The sequence below is a fragment of the Pongo pygmaeus genome, chromosome 5, assembly GCF_028885625.2.
Source record: "Pongo pygmaeus isolate AG05252 chromosome 5, NHGRI_mPonPyg2-v2.0_pri, whole genome shotgun sequence".
NCBI classification, from domain to species: Eukaryota; Metazoa; Chordata; class Mammalia; order Primates; family Hominidae; genus Pongo; species Pongo pygmaeus.
The window spans coordinates 139,055,518-139,082,033 of record NC_072378.2 but is presented as its reverse complement, the minus strand read 5'-3'; the positions used below and the strand labels follow the sequence as shown (position 1 = coordinate 139,082,033).

Sequence of the window (26,516 nt, the reverse complement as noted above, 5' to 3'; positions counted from 1 at the left end):
CACACACACACAGCTTAGGCCCCCAGGGCTGCTTTCTTCTTTCTCAGATCTTGATGACTATTGAGCAGAGATGAACAGTCATGGGACAGGGCCCAACTGCTTAACTTAGGAAGTGACATTAAATTCTTCTTGGAAGAAGTTGGCACAATGTTTTTGTTCTGTTTTATATATTATTTAATGGGATGTTAGATGGGGAGTTGTGACTGATGCATCAAGAAATGACAGATACCAAAATCATTTACGAAATTTCAAAGTAAATAGCTGAGGACTACTTAGATGCTCAATCACACAGGCTACAAAAGACTCAAGTGACTGCAGATGGAAGAGGGCTTTAGAGGATTTATTTGGACAGGGCTGTGCTGAGAGTCCCACCCTCACCCCACAATGGGTGGGGGCACTGGCATCGAACACCAAGCTGAGTGAGAAGGGCTCCTCCAGGCCTCCCAGGGAGCTTGCTGGCTGCTCCTGGCTGACAGCAGACTGGGCCCGACTCCCATCGGAGGAAGGCCAGCATCCTAGGGCAGCCAGTGGAGGGCTGGCAGAGGGCTGTGCCTGGGAGGTCACTGTGCTATCTTCCAACCACACCGTGTGAGTCTCAGATACCATATGTGGAATCTGCAGCAGGAAGGTCAGCTTGAGGTCATTTTAAAAGGGATTCTTCTGAAAAAGTCTCACTGAAGGGCTGGCGGGACCCCGATGGTAAGAGTCTGCATGGAGGGGACAGAAGGAAAACCCAGGTTGGGGTAGAACAAGCAGCTAGAGAAAATTCATTGCCAGTGTCAGGAAGCATGGCCAAACACTCCCAGTGACAGCTCACAACAGTGTCCACGAAAGAGTCACTTTCAAATACCCACCAAGCCCAGCGTGGGTGACGCCATTCCACCAGAGGCCCAGTTCAGTACATGCCTTCCTGCCGGCCTCCACCACTCTCCTGCCTGCTAGCAGGTGGGCTGTGGGAGGGTGACATCGGGGAGGAACAAAGCTCCTTGCCCGCACTTCTGTCCATAGGAGGCCCCTGCTGGGGAAGGGGACAAGATCTGAATTACTGAATTAAGAGCAGGGTTTTTCCTCTTAAAGTAACAGGATTTTCTATTACCTGAGGGAATAAAAAAGTTATGGGACTGCCTCAGTTTCATTCGGTGGAAGAGGAAGAACTATCCTCATGGAACAGATTATTAACGGGACGGCAGAAGACTAAAAATTCAGTTGCTTTTATGAATACACCCATGAGTCCTGTTAATTCCATGTTCTGGTTATGTATAGAGTTTACATTCCACTTCTGGAGTAGTGAAATCATTCATTTTATAAAAAAAATTCTATTGATATTGCCCCAGGATTACAAATTTACAAAAATACGCTTGCTCTCTTCTTATTAGTTTATGTGGCTAAATCATAATTCTTTTCAAACCAATGGGAAAGTCTCAAGGGAATAGAAGAGGGAATAAACTAAAGAACAATGCTGGGCCGGGTGCTGTGGCTCACGCCTGTAATCCCAGCACTTTGAGAAGCTGAGGCAGGCGGATCACCTGAGGTCAGGAGTTCAAGACCAGCCCGGCCAACATGGTGAAATCCATCTCTACTAAAAATACAAAATTAGCTGGGCATGGTGGCAGGCACCTGTAATCCCAGCTACATGGGAGGCTGAGGCAGGAGAATCGCTTGAACCCAGGAGGCGGAGGTTGCAGTGAGCCAAGATCGCGCCATTGCACTCCAGCCTGGGTGACAGAGCGAGACTCCATCTCAAAACAAAAAACGAAAAACAAAAAACCCACAATAGACTGTTAAAGCAATCAGGAAGTAAATGTTACACCTAAGGGACTTGTATCTAGAATATTCAAGGATCTATTACATCTTGATAAGAAATGGACAAAAGTTTGATTTAATAATGGCCAAGAATCTGAACAGACATTTCTACAATGTTATCTTTTTCCAAAGAAGATAAACAGGTAGCTGATAAAGTCATGAAAAGATGCTCATTATCACTAGCTATCCGGAAAATGCAAATCGAATCCACAATGAGATATTATACCCACTAGAATGGCTGTAATAAAAAAGACATAAAAGTGTTGCTGAGGATGTGAAGAAACTGGAACCCTCATACATTGCTGGTTGGGAGGTAAAATGGTGCGGTCACTTTGGAAAACAGATTGGCACCATGACTCATCAATTCCACTCCTCGATATGTACCCAAGAGAAATGAAAACACATGTCCACACAAAAACTTGTACACACATGTTCACAGCAGCATTAATCATAATAGCCAAAAAGTGGACACCCAAATATCTATTAACTGATGAATGGATAAACAAAATGTGGCATATCCAAACAATGGGATATTATGCAGCCTTAAAAAAAGAATCAAAACTGATCCATGCTACTCCATGGATAAACTTTGAAAACATTACACTAAGTGAAAGAAGCCAGTCACAAACAATCACACATTGTATTATTTCATTGATATAAAACCTTTAGAATGGGCAAATCCATAGACACATGAGTGGTTGCAATTGGCTAGTGATGGTTTGGGAGGGAGGGAACTGAGTACTAAAGAGAACTGTTTTTTTGAGACTGGTGTGATTAAAATGTTCTAAAAGTGATTATGGTGTTTGCACAACATTGTAAATATACTAAAAAGCACTGAGTTATACACTTTAAATAGGCAAATTATATTGTATATAATTTTTTTTTTGAGACAGAGTCTGGCTCTGTTGCCCAGGCTGGAGTGCAACGGCACGATCTCGGCTCACTGCAACCTCTGCCTCCCGGGTTCAAGCGATTCTCCTGCCTCAGCCTCCATAGTAGCTGGGATTACAGGCCCCCACCACCACGCCCGGCTAATTTTTGTGTTTTTAGTAGAGGCGCGGTTTCACCATGTTGGCCAGGCTGGTCTCCAACTCCTGACCTTAGGCGATCCGCCCTCCTCGGCCTCCCAAAGTGCTGGGATTACAGGCGTAAGACACAGCGCCCGGCCATATTGTATATAATTTAAAAATGTTATGCATGGTCCACTACACGAGAGTCTCATGATGGTAGGGACAGAGCCAGCTTTGCACATTACCTTATCTCTAGCCAGTGCCCAACACACAGGCACTCAACTAGTATTTCTTGAGGAAGTAGTACGCTTTTATACTGTTCCTGATGTTTATCCAGTGCTTCATAAATTGCAAAGCATGTTTTTTCACAGACAGCAGCAGTTCCTTTGAGCCTCATAACAACCCTGAAGGTGGTCAGAGTAGGTGATATGAAATAGTTACTGGCCCACATTGTAAAAAATGAGGTGCTGTACAACCGGATAAAGACCAAAACAACATCACCACCACCAACACCACAACCCGTATCTGTCTAATAAGTTTTATCTGGAGGAGCTCTTTCCCAGGCCCATTTGTCTCCCACTGCTCCTGTCCCCCAGAGAGGGAACGTGCTTCTCATTACAATCAGCGCTGCTCTGGGAGACTGACTCCCAAAATGCCATGAAACAGAGGAGCAACCAGGGGCAACTGGAAAGCAGAAACCAAAGAACCCAGATTCCTTTTCTGAGCAAACACAGCGATAGGCCAGTGGGATTTTAGCTTGGGGACATTGGACCCAGTCTTCTCAAATACTTCTTACCAGAAGGTTTGTGTTAGCGGGTGTCCCATGACTACGATCTCAATAGCATGTGGCTTACATATCTTCCAGGCTCCGAATTCAGGGTTTAGGTTCTAGTCCTCCACCCCTAACTAACATGCTTGGTGGAAGAAACTCAGATTAGTCACATTTCAGCTTGGACCTTTCCAGCTGGAGTAGCAGGCAGCCACAGGGGGAGTCACCTTGCTGAAAAAAACTCACTGGACGCCCCCTGAAAAGAGGTCTTGAGAAGTTGTTCCGATTCGGACGCTGACTCCTAGTTGGCTACAGAACCCCTGGCCACTGGACATCTAAAGACGTTCTCTTTGAGGTCCACCCGGGCGGCCCAGAAGTATTGGCTACCTTCCAGAAGGGAAGTAGGAGAGACCAGGGGGACCCCGAGGGGCCCGGGGCGTTCCCCGCGGGGCGGGGCGGGGCGCTCCTGACTGCGGAGCGCCGTGGGCAGGGGCGCAGGTGAGCAAAGCGAGCGGAGCTGGCCGCTGCAGTCCTGGCGTCTCCGCCTTCGCGGCGCCGGCACTGCGCTCCACCCCGGCCCGGGGGGCGGGCGAGGGCTCTGCCCCACCGCCCGGGGGCTGCCAAGGGGAGTTGGGGCGGCGACGTGGGCGTCCCGGGACTGTGCGCCCGGGCCCGCCCCGGCAGGGTGCGCTGAGGCGCCGGGGCCGCCACTGGCTGCGGGCGCTGGGCGCGGCGGCCGCGGGAGCCGCAGGTGGTTCCCGGGCCGGCCCTTTTCTCCTCCCCCTTTCCTTTCTTTCGCCTCCCCTCCCTCTCGCCCGGTGTCGGCGGCACTTCCCTCGCTTCCTCCTCCCTCTCCAATCCGGAGGGAGGGAAGGAGCAGCCGGCGCTTTCCTGCCCGCCTGCAAACTTCAGCGGGACTCGCAGCTCCCCTCGCCGCCGCGGCCGCCGCCGCCCAGAGCTGCCCCTGGAACTTCCTCTCGCCGCGCGGCCCACGAAGCCCTGCGGGTGGAGGAACGCCGCCGGGCGCCAGGCAGCTGCGGCTCGGACCCCAGCCCTGCCCCGCGCCGCCCGGGTGCCCGCTCGCCCGCGCGCCCGTCCGTCCGTCCGTCCGTCCTTCCTGCCCGCCCGGCCTCTCCCCTGCGGGCAGGGGCCGCCAGGCTTCCCTCGGCGCCCCGCCGCTGCCCGGGACTTCCTTTGTGTTGGATGCAGGCTGGCGCCCCGCGCCGACGGGGGGCGGACTGAGGGATCCCGCGCCGCCGGCCCGCCCCCGCCATGCCCTTCCACCAGAGGACCCTGGAGCCCGCGCGGCTGCGCCGGCCCGAGGCGGCGGGGGCCAGGGCTGCGGGAGCGCCGCTCTTCCGCTCGCTGGAGCAGGTCAGCTCGCATGCCCTGGGCTGCCTGCTGGCGCAGCTGGCCGACCTGTCGCGCTGTGCCGGGGACATCTTCGGCGAGCTCGAGGGCCAGGCGGCCGCGCTGGGCCACCGCACCGCCGCGCTGCACCGCCGCCTCGACGCCCTGCTAGCCGCCGCTGCGCGCCTGGACCACCGCCGAGTGAAAATCCGTGAGTGGCCGGCGGGCCGGGGGAAGGGAACCGGCGGGGGAGGCACCCGGAGAGCTGCTCCCGCCCGCCCCCTGGCGGCCCTGGGTCGGCGCGGGGGCCGCGGAGCCCCACGATGTCGGGGTCTCCAGTGGGGACTGCCGGACCCCAGCGGGAGGCTGGGCAGGTGGCAGGGGCGCAGAGCGCTCTGTGACTCTCGGACTCCTGGAGGGTCTTGGCTACCTCGAGAGAGTGGGCGCGGAGAGTGGGAATTGGACAGTCACCCTGTCCGCTCCTTCTGTCTGTCTGTGTCTGTCTGTGTGGGAGACCCCGGGGCGCTGTAGACAGAGGAGGAGCTAAGGTCGTGGGAAAAGAGTCACAGGCAGGTAGCCTGTTGGAAAAGCCAGGGGAGAATATAAATTTGGGCATATAGTAGTTACAGTTTTGGAGACTTCAGGACGATCCGTTTGTAAAACCCTGGGGATCTCGGCGAGCGTTGGGGCTGCTTGCCACCTCTCTTCCCGCCGCCTACCTGTGTTCTTACCTAGAAGCAAAACTATGCAGACTTTAAGGGTTTTCCCATTTGGCGCTGAATTTTCTTTCTTCTCCCAGACTGACCCACCAGCTCTTTGTGATTCAGAAGACCTTGACCTTGAGTTCAGGCTCTGAATCCCATTCATCTTTGTCTGGCTTCCTCCAACCCTGAAAGTCAAGTTTATGTCCTGATGTAGTGATCTCTCGGATGATCCATTTCATTTCAGCAGCTTAACTGGCTCCGGTGAATGAAGCAACTGGAATTTCCTGCTGGCCCAAAGCAGAGAAACTTTCAGTGTGATGTCTCTGTGGTTTCTCCCTCTTAAGTACGTGAACTTGGTCATAATCCTAAGTGTAAAGAATAAATTGGAGATGGTTGATGGGTTGCTGGGTGGGAGGGGAGATGTTGGTGTAACACACGCCTAGATTTCAGCAGCGCTGGATGAAATAGTTTTTTCTCCTAGAATCACTTCATATGTAATCTCAAATAGCTCATTTTCCAGCTAGCTAGAAAAACAGCTATATTTTAACTACCTTACAGCCTAAGAGTTCAAAATTTTCAATTATTTAATTTCAGTGAGATTGCTTGCTATAATACATCTTTCTCCAAGTTGTATAATTATCATGTGGCAGTTTTACATTTTTGCGTTGATCTCTTTGATTGTGCTGTCAACACATTCATATGAATTGTGGACAGTTCCCAACCTCGGAGAGCCTCCCCCTCCAAGAAAAAAAATCAGTGGGGAGGAATCAAAGTAATCTCATAAAGTGGTTGACATAATCAGAATATATCTACTTAATGTGAGTGATGACTTCATGCATATGGTAGGATATACTGTCCTAGTAGGATGTCATGGTCTACGCGGCAATCACGAGTTGTTTCTATGCGTTTTCTGTCTAGGGTGTAGATACGTGGGAGAACCAGAATTTCACCCTTGACAAAGAATGTGATGAGGGAGATCTGATTGATAGGTGAACTGATCTATTGTGGGAATTAAAAAACAAGAGGAAACTCCCTGAAGGTCAAGAACTCCTTCCTTTACTAGTTTGGTTTTGCATTTAAATGTATCACTTTTCTCTATTCTTTAGTACATATGCCCCAATAGGTTACTGTCCATAGCCAGAAATCCCCCAAATTCTCCATATTAACTAAGGTTGTTCTAATTACAGTAACTGAAATAACTCTTTTCAAAACTTTTCACAAGTTTGTTTGAATCTTAAATGGCTGTGATTTCATACTTGTCGTCCAGGCTGGAGCGCTGTGGTGCGATCTCAGCTCACTGCACCCTCCGCCTCCTGGGTTCAAGCGATCCTCCTGCCTCAGCCTCTAGAGTACCTGGGATTACAGGCGCCCGCCACCACGCCCGGCTAATTTTTGTATTTTTAGTAGAGACAGGGTTTCGCCATGTTTGTCAGGCTGGTCTTTAACTCCCAACCTCAGGTGATCCACCTGCCTCGACCTCCCAAAGTGCTGGGATTACAGGCGTGAGCTACCACACCTGGCCCCATTTTTTTTTTAAATAATCATGCAAGAAGGCTTTTTATTGAATATAATTATGCCTGAGTATAAATGTACATGTAGAGAAGAAAGCTGACTATAAAGACATTAATTTTTGTGGTTTCTTTCACCTTCACACACTTTGCTTTTTTATATGCTTAAAAGGAGTGAAATGCCTATGCATTACCATCTGTTAGGATTCTTTTAAAACAATGCCTCAAACCTTGTTCCTGTGTAAAAACTACAGTTTGAAGTTGTTCTGCCATTTTAGGCAGGTCTTCAGAATAACATACTCCATTAATATGGATGGCTAGACTTTTAAACTTGGAATTGACCGTAAAGGCCATCCATTTCATGAACTCTTACCCAGAGAGGAAATCCAGTCCAACAGCATTGCAGTTAATTCACCCCAGGTTAGGCTGTGGGTAATGACACATCCGGGCCTGAAGCCCAAACCTTCTGATTGTCTTGCCTGTTGTCCCACTGCCTGTGTTCCTTCCCTTTAGAAAAGTGTGGGGCCAGGCACAGTGGCTCATGCCTGTAATCCCAGCACTTTGTGAGACCAAGGTGGGCGGATCATTTGAGGCTAGGAGTTCAAGATCAACCTGGCCAACATGGCGAAACCCCGTCTCTACCAAAAATACAAAAATTAGTGAGACTGTCTCAAAAAAAAAAAAAAGGTGTGGAAATGGGGAGCAAAGTTTAGATATGTTCCTTAAACAGTCCTAAGGATAACTGTGACCGTTAATTCCACCCTTCTTGTCAGATAAACCTTTTAATGAGTCTCCCCAGGAGCAATTAACAGAATCCAGCAGCTTACCAAAAGCCTCTAGCAGTTGGGGACAGCATAATTCAGTGACCAATAATAGCTTTCTACCATAAGAAAGGATGTGAGAATGTCAGTGGAACAATTTAAAAAAATGTATAAACACTCTTTGCAATACAGAGACAGTATTTTAGTCCTGTGGGCCGGCCCTGCTGGCCTCAATGATCCTGAGAGGTATTTCATCGAGTTTGCCATTCCTCAAAATCTCATGGGTAGAAAGTTATCCAAAATAATTTTTTGTCATGCCTTGGGGAGAATGCATGTTATTATTCTGTTCATTGAAGACTCCTACTTTCTTTCCCTGACACCCCCAGGTTGAGGGGATGTTCCCATGGCATTGGTTCACCTCGATCACCACATTTACCAAGGGGACTTCTGCACCCCTCTGCCAGACAGCAGGAACTTTGAGGTCCAGGATGGCCGAGTTTTTGTTTTTCTAGAGCTTAGAACAATGCCTGGATGTGATAGCTCAATAGATGTTTGAACTGAATTAATACTTAGTGACTTAGTGCTTATTGTCAGGAAGAATAACTATAAAAACCTTAGGGAGGAAGCAGGATGGATCTTTTGAGGCAGATGGATCAGTTGAGGCCAGGAGCTCAAGACTAGCCTGGCCAATATGTCGAAACCCCGTTCCTACTAAAAATACAGTACTAAATACAATACTAAGTACAAGTACAAAAATACGATACTAAAAATACAATACTGCTACCAATGTAAGTGATCGAGACAATTACTTTACAAAAATAAAAATGTAAACTTTCTGCCTTTAACGTTTAGTGCTTAACCACCAATCTCTGATCCTGTATGTAAAAGTCAGACTTCATTAATTTTGCTGACACAGTAAGTTCTCATGGAAAATAGTGACAACGGCCAGCAATGTGAATAGTTACATCTTGGCTCTGTAAACATCAAAACAGACTTTGCTAAGCAGAAATCAATAGACACTCGATCTAATAGTCCTGTTTTTATTTTTTTATTTTTGTTTTTTTGAGATGGAGGCTTACTCTGTCGCCCGGGATGGAGTGCAGTGGCGCGATCTCAGCTCACTGCAAGCTCTGCCTCCCGGGTTCAAGCAATTCCCTGCCTCATCCTCCTGAGTAGCTGAGATTACAGATGCCCACCACCATGCCTGGCTAATTTTTGTATTTTTAGTAGAGACGGGGTTTCACCATCTTGACCAGGCTGGTCTTGAACTCCTGACCTCGTGATCCACCCGCCTCGGCCTCCCAAAGTGCTGAGATTACAGGCGTGAGCCACTGCGCCTGGCCCCTGTTTTTATTTTTAAGCCCTGTGTGATTGGGTTTTCTTTCTCTTTAAAAATAGTTTTGTTGAAATAAAATTTACACACCATACAATTCACCGACTTAAAGCATACTGTTTGGCCGGGTGGGGTGGCTCACACCTGTAATTACAGTACTTTGGGAGGCCAAGGTGGGCCGATCACTTGAGGCCAGGAGTTTGAGACCAGCCTGGACAACATGGCGAAACTCTGTCTCTACTAAAAATATAAAAATTAGCTGGGCATAGGGCCACATGCCTGTAATCTCAGCTACTTGGGAGGCTGAGGCATGAGAATGACTTGAACCCAGGAGGTGGATATTGCAGTGACCCGAGGTGGCGCCACTGCACCCCAGCCTGGGAGATAGAGCAAGACTCTGTGTCCAAAAAAAAAAAAGTGTACAATTTAGGGGTTTTTAGTGTATTCACAGTGTTGTGCAACCATTACCACAATTTTAGAACATTTTTATCACCCCAAAAGAAACCCCATATTCATAACTAGTCATTCCCCATTTCCTGTTAACCCTCCCATTCCTAGGCAACCACTGATCTTTCTGCCTCTATAGATTTGACTTTTCTGGACATTTCATACAGATGGAATCATGTGCCTGGCTTTTTTTTACTTAGCACAGTGAACTTTTTGAAGTTCATAATTTGTTTCTTTTTATAATTAAGACTATTTTATGATTGAAAAAATATCATTCATATTTATTACTTGATTAAAAACCTTGTGAGATAGGAGGGAAAGCCAGGTTATATTATACACATTTATTACTTTTTAATTGATACATAATAATTGTACATATTTATCATTGTACATTTGCAAATACAGTCTTTGCATAAACAGGACTGAGAATTTGGCAGACACAGTCGGCTCATAGTTCTGACGAGTATTTTAGGTGTTGAGATGCATTCTCATACCTCATGACAGACTGTCCCCTCACCTAACCAGAGGGTTGGCTGGTCCTGATGTCAGAATATCTTTGCTTCTTCCTCAGAATGCAAGGCACTTGTCAGAGTGCTAAAGACAGACTGTTCACTGCACTTCTTTTTTTTAATTTAAAAAGAGATGAAGTTTCCATACATTGTACAGGCTGGTCTGGAACTCCTGGGCTCAAGCGATCCTCCCTCCTTGGCCTCCCAAAAGAGCTGGGATTACTGGTGTGAGCCACCGTGCCTGACTGACTGCATAAGAATAGGTTGTATGGCTGTTTTTGTGCCTGACTACTCATAAATGTTTGGCGAAATTGGCATAAGATTTGCTTTCATTGACACATACCACATGCTAGAGAGGATGTTGGTGGCTGTGTGGCCCCCACCCCCCTCTAATCCCAGTCCCTCAATTTATTAAGAGAGACTGACTCTTAAATTTATTAAGAGTAGCTGAGTGGTCAGATTGCACCAGCAGGTTAAGGAGGCCTGGTGATTCCCATACTTGACTAACTTTAAGAACTGCTTGGAACTTTTCGTTAAAATTAGAGATTCCCAGACCCTTCCAAAGCCCTGTTGAGCTAAAGTCTCCAGTATGTTTAACAATGTCATGGTGTCCTTTGGCCAGGCAAATTGAGGAGCACTGCTATAGTCTAGAAAGCTCATTGGATTAGGAATTGGGAGACCTGAGCTTGGCTTCACCTCTGCCATTTTCTAACACAGATTTTGAGCAATTTATTCAATACCTCAAGGCCTTAGTTTTCTTATCTGTAAACAGAGACCTTGACAAAAATAATCTCTACTGGCCTTTCCAATTTTGGCATTTTGTGATTCTATTGAGGGATTTAAAAAGTTTTAATTTATTTTGACAAAATAAATAGGAAAATTAAAGTTGCATGTATTTATGGGAAACAACTATTTTATTTTATTTTATTATTATTATTTTTAGACAGGATCTGGCTGTTGCCCAGGCTGGAGTGCCCAGGCTGGAGTTCAGTGGCTCAAGTGATCTTCCCACCTCAGCCTCGCTAGTAGCCTAGACTATAGGCACATGCCACCATGCCAGGCTAATTTTTATATTTTTAATAGAGACAGGGTTTTACTGTGTTGCCCAGGCTGGTTTCAAACTCCTGGGCTCAAGCATCTGCCCTTTTTGGCCTCCCAAAATGCTAGAATTCCAGGTGTGAGCCACTGTGCCCCACCAACATGATATTTAGATATATGGATATATACTGTGGCATGGGTTAATCAAGCTAATTAACATATATGCATTATCTCACATACTCTTTTTTTTTGGTAGGAACACTTACAAGTATGCAATACGTGTTATTAGCTATGGTCACCATGTTGATTATAGATCTCTTGAACTTATTCCTCTTAACAGAAGTTTTGTATCTTTTGACCAATATCTCTCTAATACCTTCTTCCTACAGCACTTGGTAACCATCATTGTACTCTCTGCTTCTATGAGTTTCATTTTGACTATTTGATAATACTATTTGAAGTGGATACTATTATTTCTGTGTGACAGATGATATAACTAAGGCACAAATAATTTGTTTGCCCATGTTGATAGCTGGTAAGCAATGGAGCTGGGTTTGAATCCAGACAGGGTTCAAGTTCAGATGAATTTGTAAGTACAACTTTGATAAATAATCCCTTTGATTCTTTTGATGAGGGATTAAAAAAAAAAAACTTTGTGTCTGATATAAACTCTTCATGACCGTATGGACTCTTTTTACATTAAAAAAATTATTTATTTGTTTATTTTCAGAAATTGGTGTCTCACGGTGTTGCTTAGGCTCATCTCAAACTCTGGCCTCAAGCAATCCTCCCATCTTGGCCTCTCAAAGTACTGGGATTATAGGGGTAAGCCAGCACACCCAGCCTGTATGGGCTCTTTTAGCTAATATTTTATTCACATAGAGTGCGTGAATCGTCACATGTTGAGGGATTAGTCACTTGCCAAGCAGATCAGGCAGGTACTTGTTTCTAATTTGTATATTCTGCCCACAATACATTCATAGCTTCCTCCTCAGCTTTAAAAAGTGCAACGTCATGATGGAAAGAGAATTATGTTTAAATGCATTTGCCAAATATTCAGATTTCTAGGAGAGTTATTTTTTGAATTATGAGAGTATATCCTTTAAATCAAAACGTCAGTCTCCTCATTGACTCTTGGGTATTGGGAAAATAATAACCTGGCTTAAAAAGCTACCTACATTTAGGTTGAAATTATTTATCTAGCAGTAATCTAGTTTTCTGCTATATTAAAGAAAACCCTAATATTAACATTTTAGCTGTATATATTTTAAAATCGAGACTAGCAAATGAAAAAATTTAACAAAAGAGAAACATTTGAGTTTCTTAATATTTTGGGGAGAAAATTCAGAAACAAAAATAATGCAATATTTGCCTCTGGCAGTCATTTTATTATGTTTAAAAAACCAAGTTTTTCCAGCAGTGAAGGTGTAAAAAGAAAAAAAAAAATCGTTTTAAGTATAAAATAAAATGGCTTGCACCTAACTAGGCCCCTAGTAACTTATTTAATTCTGTTTCTCCTCAAATTGGTTTCTATCCTGGAATGAATGACTTCTGCAGGAACTGAAGTTCAGATGCAGCAGGAGGGTACTGACCGCCATCTTGTTCCACATGCCGGTTTCATTTGTGGTCTGCACTTATCACAGTGCACACTTCAGCTGCACTTTGGGCAAAGGTAGAAGAGCTGGAGCTTCTGTGTTTGACTGAGGAACTCTCTGAGAAAAGGAGCTTACAGGCCCCCCATGGTTTTTTTTTTTTTTTTCCTGAGACGGAGTCTCACTCTGTTGCCCAGGCTAGAGTGCAGTGGTGCGATCTCGGCTCACTGCAACCCCTGCCTCCCGGGTTCAAGTGATTCTTCTGCCTCAGCCTTCTGAGTAGCTGGGATTATAGGCGCGCGCCACCACGCCCAGCTAATTTTGTATTTTTAGTAGCGATGGCGTTTCGCCACGTTGGCCAGGCTGGTCTCAAACTTCTGACCTTCTGATCCGCCCGCCTTGGCCTCCCAAAGTGCTGGGATTACAGGCGTGAGTCACCATGCCCACAGACCTCCCCCTGTGTTTGGACAAATGATGTATCTATGAAAGCCTTTGGTATTATTCAAACAAAATATGTCATTACTGTTACCAATATCAAGGCAGTAGCATAATTCTGCTTTCTGATGTCAGACTGTCTTTGCAGGGATTTTTTTTTTTTTTGAGAGGGAGTCTTGCTCTGTCTCCCAGGCTGGAGTGCAGTGGTGCCATCTCGGTTCACTGCAACCTCTGCCTCCTGGGTTCAAGTAATTATCCTGCCTCAGCCTCCCGAGTAGCTGAGACTACAGGTGGGCACCACCACGCCCAGCTGATTTTTTGTATTTTTAGTAGAGATGGGGTTTCACCATGTTGGCCAGGCTGGTCTCAAACTGCTGGCCTCAAGTGATCTGCTCGCCTTGGCCTCCCAAAATGCTAGGATTACAGGCATGAGCCACTGTGCCCAGCCCTTTGCAGGGATTTTGTATTGCCTGATGATGCTGTCGACGAATGCTGGACATTGGCCATATGCCAAACACCTTAATATGTACAATGGCTCTGTGAGGTGGATATTATTATTATCCACAGTGATACAGTGAAGGCACAAATAACTTGTTTGCCCACATTCACAGCTGGTAAGCAATGGAGCTAGGCTTTGAACCAGGCCAGGGCTGTCTCCAGGATTAGTCTGCCCAAACATCGCGTGGCACTGTCTCTCTGTTACCTGATCTAACTTCAAATTATGACCTTCCCATACTCAGATGAGGCCAGGACGATACGGTGAAAACCTGTCAAATATCTGAGGAAAAAACAAGAAGGCTTTTGGGCTTTTCCCTTTTCCTTCTCTTTGTTTAGAAACCTCTCAAACTACTAGCAGATGGCCGAGAAATTTGAGACACGCATCAAAAGTACTTACTTAGCACAGCGCCTGGCACATGGCTAACGTTTACTTAACATTTGCCGCTGTTGTTTTGGTGACATTGAAGGCTGAGTTAGCATGTGTGTGCGTCTGTGTCCCTGTATCACCACAGATGGCCCAGTCTGCAGGAGGCTGTGCCACTGAAGCCTGGAAGATGAAAGCTGACCATGGCTACATGAGAGCTGGTGTCAGAGATAAACACAAAAATACCTCTGGTTGGAAAACCAGATAGTTCTGCACAGGCATGTGAAAGTATATGTGGCTCCTGACAGCAGTGTGTGGAGGGCTGTTGCTTTCTGTCTGCCTCACTGGGGCCGGGGAAGCCAGGCTGTTCCTGGGGCCTTTTTATGGACACGGACACGGGCTTGCTTTCACAGAGCCCTTTCGCCCCCATTTCCTCCTGCCGTGGGAACTGGAGGGCCGCCCAGCTCCCACCTGGCTTCCTAGCTATGGGAGAGCTGTCGCTTGTGCCTCACTTGGCCTGGGGTTGGCTGTCCGAGCCCCTAATGTCATGTTTTCACCCGGAACTTGACGGGCTCAGCCTGCACCTCGGCTTTCCTCGGGCGTCTTGGAACGTGCAGCAGCTGTTCATCTCCAGGTTACCCACGCTTTGTGAATCGTCGGAGTCACTGGGGGGCTTGGTGAAAAACACCCCCAGGCGGCCCCGCCCGTGGAGATTCTGAGTCAGCGCAGCCGGGTGAGGCCAGGAACAGACCTCCCTAGCAAGGACCCCCAGGTGATTCCAATGAGGCAAATTTGGGAAACACCCATCTAGGCCGTGTGTGAGGCATCTTGTTTATTCAGGGCGGCAGGACATTCATCCATTCATCCATTCCTGAACTGTATTTTGAGTTATTCTGTTAGTGCTAAGTGGTGAGGATTACACAGGGTCCTTCCTTGAAGTACTTGACAGTTTCATGTGGATGATTAGATATATAACTAAATAATAAGGAATAGAATGACCATTTATAACATTGTGTCTAGAAGAAAATCTGTTCTGAATTCCAAATCGCCAATTTAAATTGCTTTTTGAGACTACATCAAACTTAGAAAAGCTGAATGTAAGTTTCTGGGATGATGGCACTCCTACACATATAAAATAATGATTTTAAATGTTTACAGCATATTTTATCTAAAAATTAAACTCTGAGAAACAAATATAAACCCTTCTGGAATAATTTTATTTTTCCTTTGGGATGGTGGAAATTTTCTTCTGTTTTATTTTCACTTACTCTTCTGATCGGTTTCATAAGACATTTCCACCCATGTAGAAAAGCAGTGTTACCAGCCTGGCCAACATGGTGAAACCCCATCTCTACTAAAATACAAAAATTAACTAGGCTTGGTAGCAGGTGCCTGTAATCTCGGGAGGTTGAGGCAGGAGTATTGCTTGAACCTGGGAGGTGGTGGTTGCCGTGAGCCAAGATCACGCCACTGCACTCTAGCCTGGGTGACAAGATCAAAACTCCGTCTCAAAAAAAAAAAAAAAAAAAGAGAAGCAGTATCTTACTTTGGAAGGATAGACAATGGTTTTAGATTATTCCTGCAGGGAAATCCTTTATTATACTTTACTTCCCCTGCACTCCCCGTTATGATTAAAAATTGTTAAAGGTGTTATCAGTAATATGCAGAGGGCTGTGTAGTAACTAGCTAATTTAAATTAGAGTAACACATGGTAAAATATGAGGGATTTCTGCATGACAACATTACACATCTGATAAAATGTTCTGAGGACTCAGAGACCACGATGTGTAAAAAAAAAAGGAAATAGAATTAAGCGAGGGTATGTTATGCATAATCCAATTATACCTGATTATGTTGGCATCTGAGAACTGCTGTCGAGGTGCACTGTGGTTTCTCCGCTGATGGTCTTGCTGCTGGGACCACCATCCAGGCAAGGGCACTAGCCTGCTTCTCCCAGGATATTCCAGGTGTGCTCATTAGCTAGTTGGTGGGCCCTCAGAGAGCTCCAGGCAGCCTGACTCCATAGCCTGTGCTCCTTACCTTTATATTACATGAGGACCAAGGTCAGTGGAAAAATCATGATGCAGCCCAAGTAACCTCAGCATAAATTTTCATGTAATTTATTGAATAGGCAATAATTTACATTGTTAAAAAATATGCATACATAAAGGCCATGCAGTGAAAAGTCTCACTCCTTCTGTCCAGCATCAGCTCCCCACTCCAGGTAACCACATTTACTAGTTTCTTCACATGCTTCCAGAGGTTTCTGTATACAAATATGAAAATATTAATTTATGCTATTTTCCCCTCTATTTTTTATACACACAATTTCTGGGTTATTCTGTTGCTCTTCTTCATTCATATGTATAATCCAAAGTATTATTTTCCTTATTGTTCTATATGTCTTTTAGCTGGTTTCTTTTTTGTGAGATCTTAGTTACATTTCGTTGTTGTTAGGGAAGTCTTTTGATTTGGGAAAAAAGATTAATTAACATTGGAATAAATTGTTAAACTCTTAATTTTTTTATTGCTTGATTTTTAGGAATAGTTTATGAGCTTCCCAAGAGATGATTAAGCCTTTCCTATATTAAGAAAGGTAAAGGGGGCTGGGCATGGTGGCTCATGCCTGCCATCCCAACACTTTGGGAGGCTGAGACAGGCAGATAACTGTGGCTCAAGAGTTCAAGACCAGCCTGGGCAACATGGTGAAAGCCCGTCTCTACATTAAATACAAAAATTAGCCAGGTGTGGTGGCTCGCGCCTGTGGTCCCAGCTAACTGGGAGGCTGAGGCTGGAGGGTCGCTTGAACCTGGGAAGCAGAGGTTGCAGTGAGCCAAGATCGTACCACTGCACTCCAACTTGGGTGACAGAGTGAGACCCTGTTTAAAAAAAAAAAAAGAAGGAAAAGAAAAGGGAGGAGAGGCTTCTGTTAAGTGTCTGTAACAACGTAGTTAGGTTTATTTAAAAGTAGGCATTTTCTGCCTTTTAATCTAGATATCCATATGCTAAATGTGAATTGCTTTCTGACTTAGGAGTATGTTTGTATCTAGAACTGTGTTTGAATTTTAGTGTGGAATGTTTTACTCTGAGATGGTGACTTCATTTGCTAAGTAAATGCAATTGGTCATGAGTCCTGTTTGGTGTATTTGATTTCACTGGGTTGGTTTTAACAACCTGACTGCAGTGTAATAGGTGGTGCTGCGACAGTGCAGAGTGACACTGACAGACATTTGAATAGGGCAGCCATGGTCAGTGGAGTTATTTTTCTCTAGTGGTTAGCCTGTTTAAGACCAAAGATTTGTGCTGAATTACTACAGAAATGACTAAAAAGAGCATTATTCATAAGTGTAGACTCAGACACATAATCATTGAATTACATAACCCGCCATGTAAGTTTTGTGTAAATAAAAATACATCAACAAGTTTTCAGTCTTACAAAGTATGCTGTAAAATGTTTCTGATGATAAAATTAAGGTATATTCATCCTAAATTCCAAACTTGTAAAGTGCAGAAAATATAATGAAGAAAAAAATCATAACCTAGAGAGTGTTGCTTCATTTTCTCTCTTTTTTTGGCCAATATATTTATATGTTTGGATCTATCTATATTTAAGTATAGTAATCAAATAGCATTTTAAACCGAAGTGGGTGCATCTTTCTCTGTTCATGAGAACAGAGAAATTTTTGCCCTGAATTTTGAAAGTGTAGCTTATATTGTGAGCTATTCCCCCATGTTGTAAATATCTAGAGGCTGTTTTAAATAGGAGAGGCATTGGGGTGCATCTCTCTGACAATCTATTTTGTTTTGGATCCCAAGTAAAGCCCTTTTGATGTCCTCAGGGGTCTGTGTGTTCACACAAGAGTTATCAAGTGGACAGAAGTTTGTTATTCTTCTGGGCTTCCTAGGGCCTCTTCTTCAAGGATTTAGTTATTTGTGAACCTTTAAATTGTACTCATGATGTGGTATTTAGGAGTAGATGTGTTTTTCTATCAATTACTGTAGTATTAATATATTGCTAACTCTTAGAAGTGGCCACCATTATCTTCTAAACAAAAAACATATTTTACGTCTAAGATTATTTACCTATGAGGACAGTTCTCTGTATCATTATAGCTAACAGATTGAGTCAAAAAAGATAGTTGTCTCCTTACTTCCTTATGGTTCTTTACTTGAGCAGCATGCCTGTTGGTCTAATCAATTATTATGTTGCTTTTTTTTCTTTGAAGTAATGTTTCTCTTTTCCTCTTAAAAAGCATGTGGAGTTTTCCCTTTCCCCTTCACCAAAATGGCAGTCTGACATCTGTCTCAACTTTTCTCACCTTGGTTGGTGCCTGCTTTTGGCAACATATGGGGTCTGTTTAGATTTAGCTCGACAAGATTTTAAAACAAAGGTCTGTTGCATCTCTTCCTGCAAATTTGGTTCTTGTCTTGTGGAAAGATGAGTATTAAGCTTAGATCTGCTCCTCTTATTCTAAATGTTGGACGGTTTAATTGAAAAACATAGCTTATAGAAGAATTGGGGGACTCTGGGCTAGTTCACTCATGATAGAGGTGGGAGGTGATGAAGGTGTGAAATGGGGTGGGAAAAATGTCTTTGAGTGCCTTTAGTACTTTTCACATAATCTAAACACATTGTTTTGCAAATTTGCAAGTTCTGATTAATATTATTAATAATTTACAGTAACACAGGATAACATATGTAGCTAACACTTATAGGATACTTACTATGTGCCCATTTTATTTAATCCTCACAAAAATTGTAAGAGAGGAACATTACCAATCCTCCATTTTACTGATGAGGAAACAGTGGCAAGGATAGGCAAAGTAACTTGCCTCAGTTCACACAGCTGGTCAGTGATAGAGATGAAATGATGAAGTATGGTATAGGTGAGTTCATACTGCCTCTGTAATATGTTTAAATACTTCATCTGCATAATTTTATGTTTTAATTTTTGAGAACTTTTAAATTCATTTTAATTTTGAAAAATTTCTGAGTTTGACTGGGGGTTAATAGGTATTTTCGGTCTTAGCCTGATTATTTTAAATCATTGTGCTACTAGTCCAATGGCATGACTCAGGGAGGTGAATTAATGTCTCATGTGACAATGCTATTATGAATCTATAGAGAATTCAGAAAGTTTCTCTGGTTCTTTGAGCTGCACTGATGAAAGGTCATCTAGTCTCTAAATACAAAGTCTTTTTGTTAGTGTTGCCTATCATTCTGGCCTCTTTTGCCAGGCATTCATGATCAGTGTCACAAGATAGGTGATATAGGAACAAATGAAATTTCTGGCTTATTTTTATTATATGTTTGAGGAAAAAATCTTCTTCTTCTTTTTTCCCCTTTCCCTAAACTTGCAATATTTAAATAGTATGACACCATAAAATGCCACCTCAAGCCTGCATTTCAAGGAAATTGCTGAATTTTCCTTGCTAATAAGTGGAGGATGAGAGCAGCAATGAGAACTAGCTAGTTGTTACTCTGCTCTGCAATACTCTGCTCTCTCTTTACTGACAAAAAGTACCTTTAATTCTGTGGTGTTTGCTGGTGGCACCAGCCAAGAGAATGGTGACCCATACCCCTTAACTTACATCAGTGGTTCTCAAAATGTGGCCTCAGGACCAGTGTCATAAGCATCTCCTGGGAACTTGCTAGAAATGCAACATCTTGGCCCCACCACAGACCTACTAAATCAGAATCACTGGGGGTGGGGCCAGCAGACATGACATAAAGAGTCCTCCAGGTGATTCTAACACACCCCGCAGTTTGAGAAGCAGCAGTTTGAGAATACCATTTGCAGTATCCACTGGCCCAGGGCCAGAGGAGTGAATCTGTGTAGACACCTTAGCATGTGGGCTCTGCTTGGGGCAGTGATTGGAGCTGCCAAGGCTAAATTTCCAGAGGGTTCTTTAAAAAGCTTTTGCCTCTGGTCAGGACAGTACTTTAAAGGCTTAAGAACTAATGCTTCATTATCATGCACAGTGAGTCTTGTTTTAAGCACCCGTTTGTTCTTTAGGGGTACACTTGGTAGCAGGCCTTCACTATTTCAAGATTAGTAACATGGCCACTGGCTTGTTCATGGGCCTTTGAGCTTAGGGCAACTTCTCTTGATTTCCATTTTCCTAGAACTTTAAACAGCATCCAGAGAGCTGAGAGGTGACTCAACACAATCACAGGGTAGGGACATACTTTTTAAACAAAATTGGAGGAGAGAGGATTATGCTCTCTAAATACTCATTGCATAAAACCCTCATTTTGATATCTTAGAATGCCTCCTAAAAAATGTAACTAGGAAAACTTGAGGCAGACATAGGAAATTTTGCTTGTGGATGGGACATAAAAACATTTGAATAAACATGAGAAAAATTTACAAGCACGAAACTTACTGAGTAGTTGATGTTCTTTTACTTTTAGTGGAATCCTGCTTTGCTTTACTTATTAATTCAGCTTTATAATTTATTACTTAATTCTGTAACCTATCCATCAGTTAGCTGTTAGTACAGTATAATCCACTGTAATTTGGAGAGGTCAAACATAATTGAAACAGTTTGATAAAAGGCAGCAGATGGCCGGGTGCAGTGGCTCACGCCTGTAATCCCAGCACTTTGGGGGGCTGAGGCGGGTGGATCACCTGAAGTCAGGAGTTTGAGACCAGCCTGTCCAACATAGTGAAACCTCGTCTCTACTAAAAATACAAAAATTAGCCAGGTGTAGTGGTGTGTTCCTGGAGTCCGAGCTACTCAGGAGGCTGAGGCAGGAGAATCACTTGAACCCGGGAGGTGGAGGTTGTAGTGAACTGAGATTGTGCTGCTGCACTCCAGCCTGGGTGACAGAGCTAGACTCAGTCTCAAAAAACAAACAAACAAACAAAAAAAGTGGAGGCAGTAGAGCATGGCATATAAGAGATAAAATTTACTAGCGGTGTGACCTTGAATATATTACCCTCTCTGCTTAAGTTTTTTCCTCTGTAAAATGGGCATTGTACTAATACTTGAGATGGTAATTGTGTGGATAAAATGAGATATAGAACAGTGCCTGTTCTATAATAAACAATAAATATTAGCCGATATTTTGGATTGGACCTTACTATTTTTTAGACTAGTTTTACTTTTTTTCTGAGTGTATTTTAAAACCTAAGTGTAAATAAAGATGTTAGAATAAAGGACTGGACCTTAATAATGTAAAGTTTCCTAGTGAGCGTCCTTACGTTTTGGTTGAGTTTTCTCCATAGCTGATGGTTAGATTTGTTAATTGGGTTATTTTGAGGTTTTTGGATCTTTTTTTGATATCATGATATTCCATTCTGAAAGTATAGAATATTGGATTAAATTTATTCAGCATGTTCTCTAAAATGGTGTTTTGAGTACATTTCTGATGTGAATTTATTTTGATGTCATTTTCCTCTTTTCAAATCGAGATCCAGTAAAATCAAGTTAGTTAGGGTTTTGCTTTGTTGGGTTCCAATTAGTTTAATTATATGCCGGTAATCTCTAATTTAGAAACCTGTTGAGATACAGAAGTTAATTTTTAAGTTATTTTGAACTTGTAATATATTTCCTCTTAAAAACCATATTTCCAAAGCATGACCAGGCATAGGGCAACCCCCAAAAGCCTGTTCAACCTCAAATGTAGATATGTAGACCTACAGTGCAGTGAGATATAATCATGTAAGAATTTTAGGCCAGGTGCCATGGCTCATGCCTGTAATCCCAGCACTTTGGGAAGCCAAAGCAGGTGAATCACCTGAGGTCAGGAGTTCGAGACTAGCCTGGCCAACAGGGTGAAACCCCATCCCTACTAAAAATACAAAAATCAGCTGGTGTAGGGTATGTGCCTGTAATCCCAGCTATTTGGGAGGCTGAGGCAGGAGAATCACTTGAACCCAGGAGACGGAGGTTCCAGTGAGCTGAGATCACACCACTGCACTCCAGTCTGGGTGACAGAGCGAGACTCTGTCTCAAAAATAAATAAATAAATTATGTAAGAATTTTCTGTGGGAAAATGAATTATAGGTGACAATCAGTCTACCAAGATGACATTTTCCCACTCCTCCCACCCTCTTCCCTAAGCTGTATGACCCTGACCTCGTCTATAACATGAGTGATTTGGGTCAGGCCTCCACTTGCCTTTTGGAGGGTGAAGGGGGTTCCTGTGTTATCATGGTGGCAAGGTACGTGGGTGTGAAGCTTTGGAGGCAGGAGATAGCTTTAGGGTAGTTTCTAGGGTGCTTTGGCTTATGGGACCGAGATCTTTAGGCTCTAGAGTCTCAGCTGTGGGGATTCATTGTAGATGAGAACACCAGGCCAGAAGAGGGAAGGGGAGCAGCCTGCAGATCCACTGTCAGGCAATTGGCGACTGTATGCTGAACATTACTATCTGAGTGTCTGTAAATAGGGGGCTGCTTGTTGTGCCTCTTTTAATTTTTTCCTGGCGGATTTTTTTTTTTTTTTTAAGAGACTGGTGGCCTAGGTTGGAGGACAATGACAGGATCATAGTTCTCATAGCTCACTTAACCTTGAACTTCTGGGCTCAAGCCATCCTCTCACCTAAGCCTCTGGAGTAGCTGGGACTACAGATGCATGACACCTTGCCGAGCTGCTGGGGAACTTTAAATGGATGACGGCCAGAAGTTTTATCAGTCTTTACCCAGCAACCCCATTACTGGGTATATAGCCAAAGGAATATAAATCATTCTGTTATAAATACACATGCACGCATATGTTCATTGTAGCACTGTTCACAATAGCAAAGACATGGAGTCAACCCAAATGCCCATCAGTGATAGACTGGATAAAGAAAATGTGGCATGTATACACCATGGAATACTATGCAGCCATAAAAAGGAACAAGATCATATCCTTTGCAGGGACATGGATGAAGCTGGAAGCCGTTATCCTCAGCAAACTAACGCAGGAATGGAAAACCAAATGCTGCATGTTCTCACTTATAAGTGGGAGCTGAACAATGAGAATACATGGACACAGGGAGGGGAACAACACTTACTGGGGCCTGTGGGGCGAGGGCGGGGTAGGGGAGAGCATTAGGAAAAACAGCTAATGCATGCTGGACTTAATACCTAGGTGATGGGTTGTTAGGTGCAGCAAACCACCATGGCACATGCTTACCTACGTAACAAACCTGCATATCCTGCACATGTACCCTGGAACTTAAAAAAAAACACACAATAAAATAATAAACCAAATTACAACCTTTTAAAATTTAAAAAAAAATTATATCAACATGTAGAAAGAGCATTGAATACAATTCAACATCCTTTTCTCATAAAAACTTTCCGTAAATTAAAAGGAGAATTTTTACCTAATAAAGGATATATTTTAAAAATTGAAAAAAAAATTCTGTTGCTTTTTTTACTCGGCTCTATTGCTGGAAATGATTATTTTCATGTATATGTAGTTTTATCCTTACTTTGAATACCATACCTTAGTTTATAGCTTTGTATCTGCAATCCCATTTATCTACTGATGAAATACAAGAAAACATTCAATTTTATGAGGGCATCCATTTACCTTTAATTTCTGTTTAAAGATTGTGGTGTGTATGTGTGTTTTAACAAACAGCATGCTGACCATTAAAAGCCCTTCTCACTTGCCCTATGCAGTCTTTGTAAAAGGATCTGAATGTTTATAGAATCCTGCAAGCTTTTGGTAAAGTACATGTTTTTAAATCATGTTAATCGTGTAAGAAAAGACAGACTTGAGCTTGTTAAAAATTATTCCTGTCAAGTGCCATGTAGCTTCACATGTCAAACATGACTTGAAAATGTTTTCCCCAAGTGGCCATGTCTTAACAATTTATGTTCCAGAAGGAGTTTCTTGGAAGGAATTAAGTAATGAGAGGTCACATTTTTCTTTCAAGTTCGATTTCCAAAGTGAAAATTAACTTCTGTTTTTTAACTTAAACTTGAAAAAAATTCAGTGAGAGCCTTTAGACTTGTGCAATGATTGTGTTATATGGAATTGGGCTTCCCTATCTCTGTTGCCAGAAATGAAACTTGACTTTTTTTTTTTTTTTGTAGCTGTAAAAATGAAGAAATAGAAGAAGTAAAAAATGCTGAGTCTGGGAAACTGTTCTAGTCACTTAAATCTTAGCTACATAAATGCGTGTTTATATTAATGGGGCAGGACAAAATAAGAAGAGTCTTTTTTTTTTCTGGTTAAATACTGCCGCCTCCCCCCTGCTCACCAAATATTGCTTTGCAAATTCCTCACTTTCTCATTGAAAATATATGAATAGCTAAAAATGAGTATTTAGCATGATTAGAAAATATCATACAGTTTTTACAGTGAAATTCCAATCAAGTTACTGGATTCCAAGTTACAGGAATTCCAGTTGGTTATTCATTTTTTCTTGATATTTGAGCTAATGGAGAAGAGAGATAATAGAAATAATCTAGAAACATTATCTATCTATCTATCTAACTATCTATCTATCTATCTATCTATCTATCTATCTATCTATCTATCTATCTATCTATGAGACAGTCTTGCTCTGTCTCCCAGACTGGAGTGCAGTGGTGCGATCTCGGCTCACTGCAACCTCTGCCTCCCTGGTTCAAGCAATTTTCCTGCCGCAGCCGCCCGAGTAGCTGGGACTACAAGTGTGTGCCACCATGCCCAGCTAATTTTTGTATTTTTAGTAGAGACAAGGTTTCACCATGTTGGCCAGGCTGGTCTTGATCTCCTGACCTCGTGATCCACCCACCTCGGCCTCCCAAAGTGCTGCGATTACAGGCGTGAGCCACCGTGCCCAGCTGAAACATTTTTATTATAAGTCCTCGAAAAGGAATATATCTCATGTTTTAGGAGACATAATGTAGTATTTGAAATTGAAATATAGTGAATGTCTGTTTCAGAAAGAAGTGGAAAGTGTTCTGAATTAGCTATTATGTTCTTTTTGCTCAGATATTCTGCTTGTACTTGATTCCATGTTAGAATTAGACCATATTGCCCCTCAGATGGCTTCACAGACCTAGACCAAGCTGAAGTATTCTTTTAGTATACTATGATTTTTAAAAATTCTTTTCCTGGGTTATAGATAATAATTACCTAATTCCATTGTTAGTTTTATTGTTGAGTGGTGGGCGGTCAGAGGAATAACTATGAAGGGGAAAGAAAATCATAGGGAGGAGGTAGCAATGAAATTCCTTGTTGACTGATAGTTATTGCACACTTTAAAAAAATAACGTATTCTCCTTAGCATTCAAAGATGTAACTGTTATGAGATTGTTAAGCTGCCTTCTTTGACTTTTTCCCCAATGGTTGTAGAGGATTTATGGTGAAAAAGTTTTCATTTCATGCTGTATGGAGTCTCTCTTGGTGAATGAGCTGACTGCATGGCCACAGACATGAGCACTGGGCATGAGCCAGTGTGAAAAGCCTATGGTCATGGGTAGTCATTCAGAAATTTTAGCTGATTTTAAAGAAATTTTCCTCTGTATCTCCAAACATAATGCTCCTTTTGCTCTTTTGTGGTTTTTTAGTTTTAAGTATTGGTATCTATTGACCTCTCAAGATGAGGATTTAGCCCTTTTTTCCTTCCCTCAACCCACCCCCCATAGGTATACCTCCCATCCTACATCTTCCCTATCCTCTTTCATTGCTTTGTTTATTTCAGCATTCAGTGTGTATAGCGTTAAGGCAGTGTCCACCATTCGAGCAGAGCCACATCATCAAACACGATTGCTTTTCCTCTATTTTACAACTTTTGTCTCTCCTGACATACATAATGGCTTTCTGGGGTATGTGTATTTCTATGTGTTTATTGTTGTTTCAACTTCCAACTCTACCCTATCAGTATCTTCTTTTTGCCTTAAGAATTCACTCAGTTTTGTCTTCTTGGAGATATGACTCCTAGAGCCTTCCAATCTGATTTAATCTAATCTAGATGAGTGTTCCTCCGTGGCTGGTTCTCAGCCATCTGTGTGACCTCCTTCACTGTCATCCTAGAGACTTCCTTTCTCTTCTGATGCCTGTCTCCCCTAATAACTTTCTTGGTTTACTTCTTCATTTAGTGGAGCCCTGCCTCTGATATCTTTTTTTTTTTTTTTTTTGGAGACAGATTCTCGCTCTGTTGCCCAGGCTGGAGTGCAGTGGCGCGATCTCGGCTCACTGCAACCTCCGCCTCCTTGGTTCAAGTGATTCTCCTGCCTCAGTCTCCTGAGTAGCTGGGATTACAGGCATGTACCACCACACCCGGCTAATTTTTGTGTTTTTTAAGTAGAGATGGGGTTTCACCATGTTGGCCAGGCTGGTCTCAAACACGTGAGCTCAAGCAGTCTTCCTGCCTGGGCCTCCCAAAGTGCTGGGATTACAGGCATTACTGTGCCTGGCCCTCTGGTATCTTTCTAAGAAAGATTACTAGATGCATATTTTGT

General features: G+C 43.3%; 2 protein-coding genes across 4 annotated transcripts in view; one reads left to right on the top strand and one right to left on the bottom strand.

Moving 5' to 3' along the window:
* Positions 1-321: 321 nt before the first annotated feature.
* On the bottom strand, positions 322-5,799 carry LOC129039126 (collagen alpha-1(I) chain-like). Its single transcript, XM_063666936.1, has 6 exons — positions 5,664-5,799; positions 5,002-5,457; positions 3,610-4,947; positions 3,059-3,217; positions 855-1,018; positions 322-707 (listed from the first exon to the last, which is right to left on the bottom strand). Exons 1-3 carry the CDS (start codon positions 5,797-5,799, stop codon positions 3,884-3,886), a joined length of 1,656 nt encoding a protein of 551 aa, XP_063523006.1. The 3' UTR covers positions 322-707; positions 855-1,018; positions 3,059-3,217; positions 3,610-3,883.
* Positions 4,936-26,516, top strand: part of NHSL1 (NHS like 1) — a 276,666-nt gene continuing 255,085 nt past the window's right edge. For 2 of the 3 annotated variants that reach the window (XM_063666642.1, XM_063666641.1), the window contains exons 1-2: positions 4,936-5,143; positions 11,963-12,057. Coding sequence is in view for 1 of the 3 variants with exons in the window: in XM_063666646.1 (XP_063522716.1) it covers positions 5,954-5,979; positions 11,963-12,057 (121 nt within the window). In the remaining 2 variants the exon portion in view is untranslated. Of the gene's footprint in view, positions 5,144-5,938; positions 5,980-11,962; positions 12,058-26,516 lie in introns of those variants that run through there. The other variant, XM_063666646.1, reaches the window with a different exon arrangement.

Bases quoted from the DNA above. Each gene is read 5' to 3' on its own strand.
- LOC129039126 (XM_063666936.1), bottom strand. From the start codon at position 5,799: ATGAATGGGATTCAGAGCCTGAACTCAAGGTCAAGGTCTTCTGAATCA. The intron at 5,458-5,663 runs GTAAGAACACAG...CTCTGTCTACAG, and splicing joins CTGCATAGTTTTGCTTCTAG to CGCCCCGGGGTCTCCCACAC. The intron at 4,948-5,001 runs GTCGGCCAGCTG...GACCTGCTCCAG, and splicing joins TCCCCGGCACAGCGCGACAG to CGAGCGGAAGAGCGGCGCTC.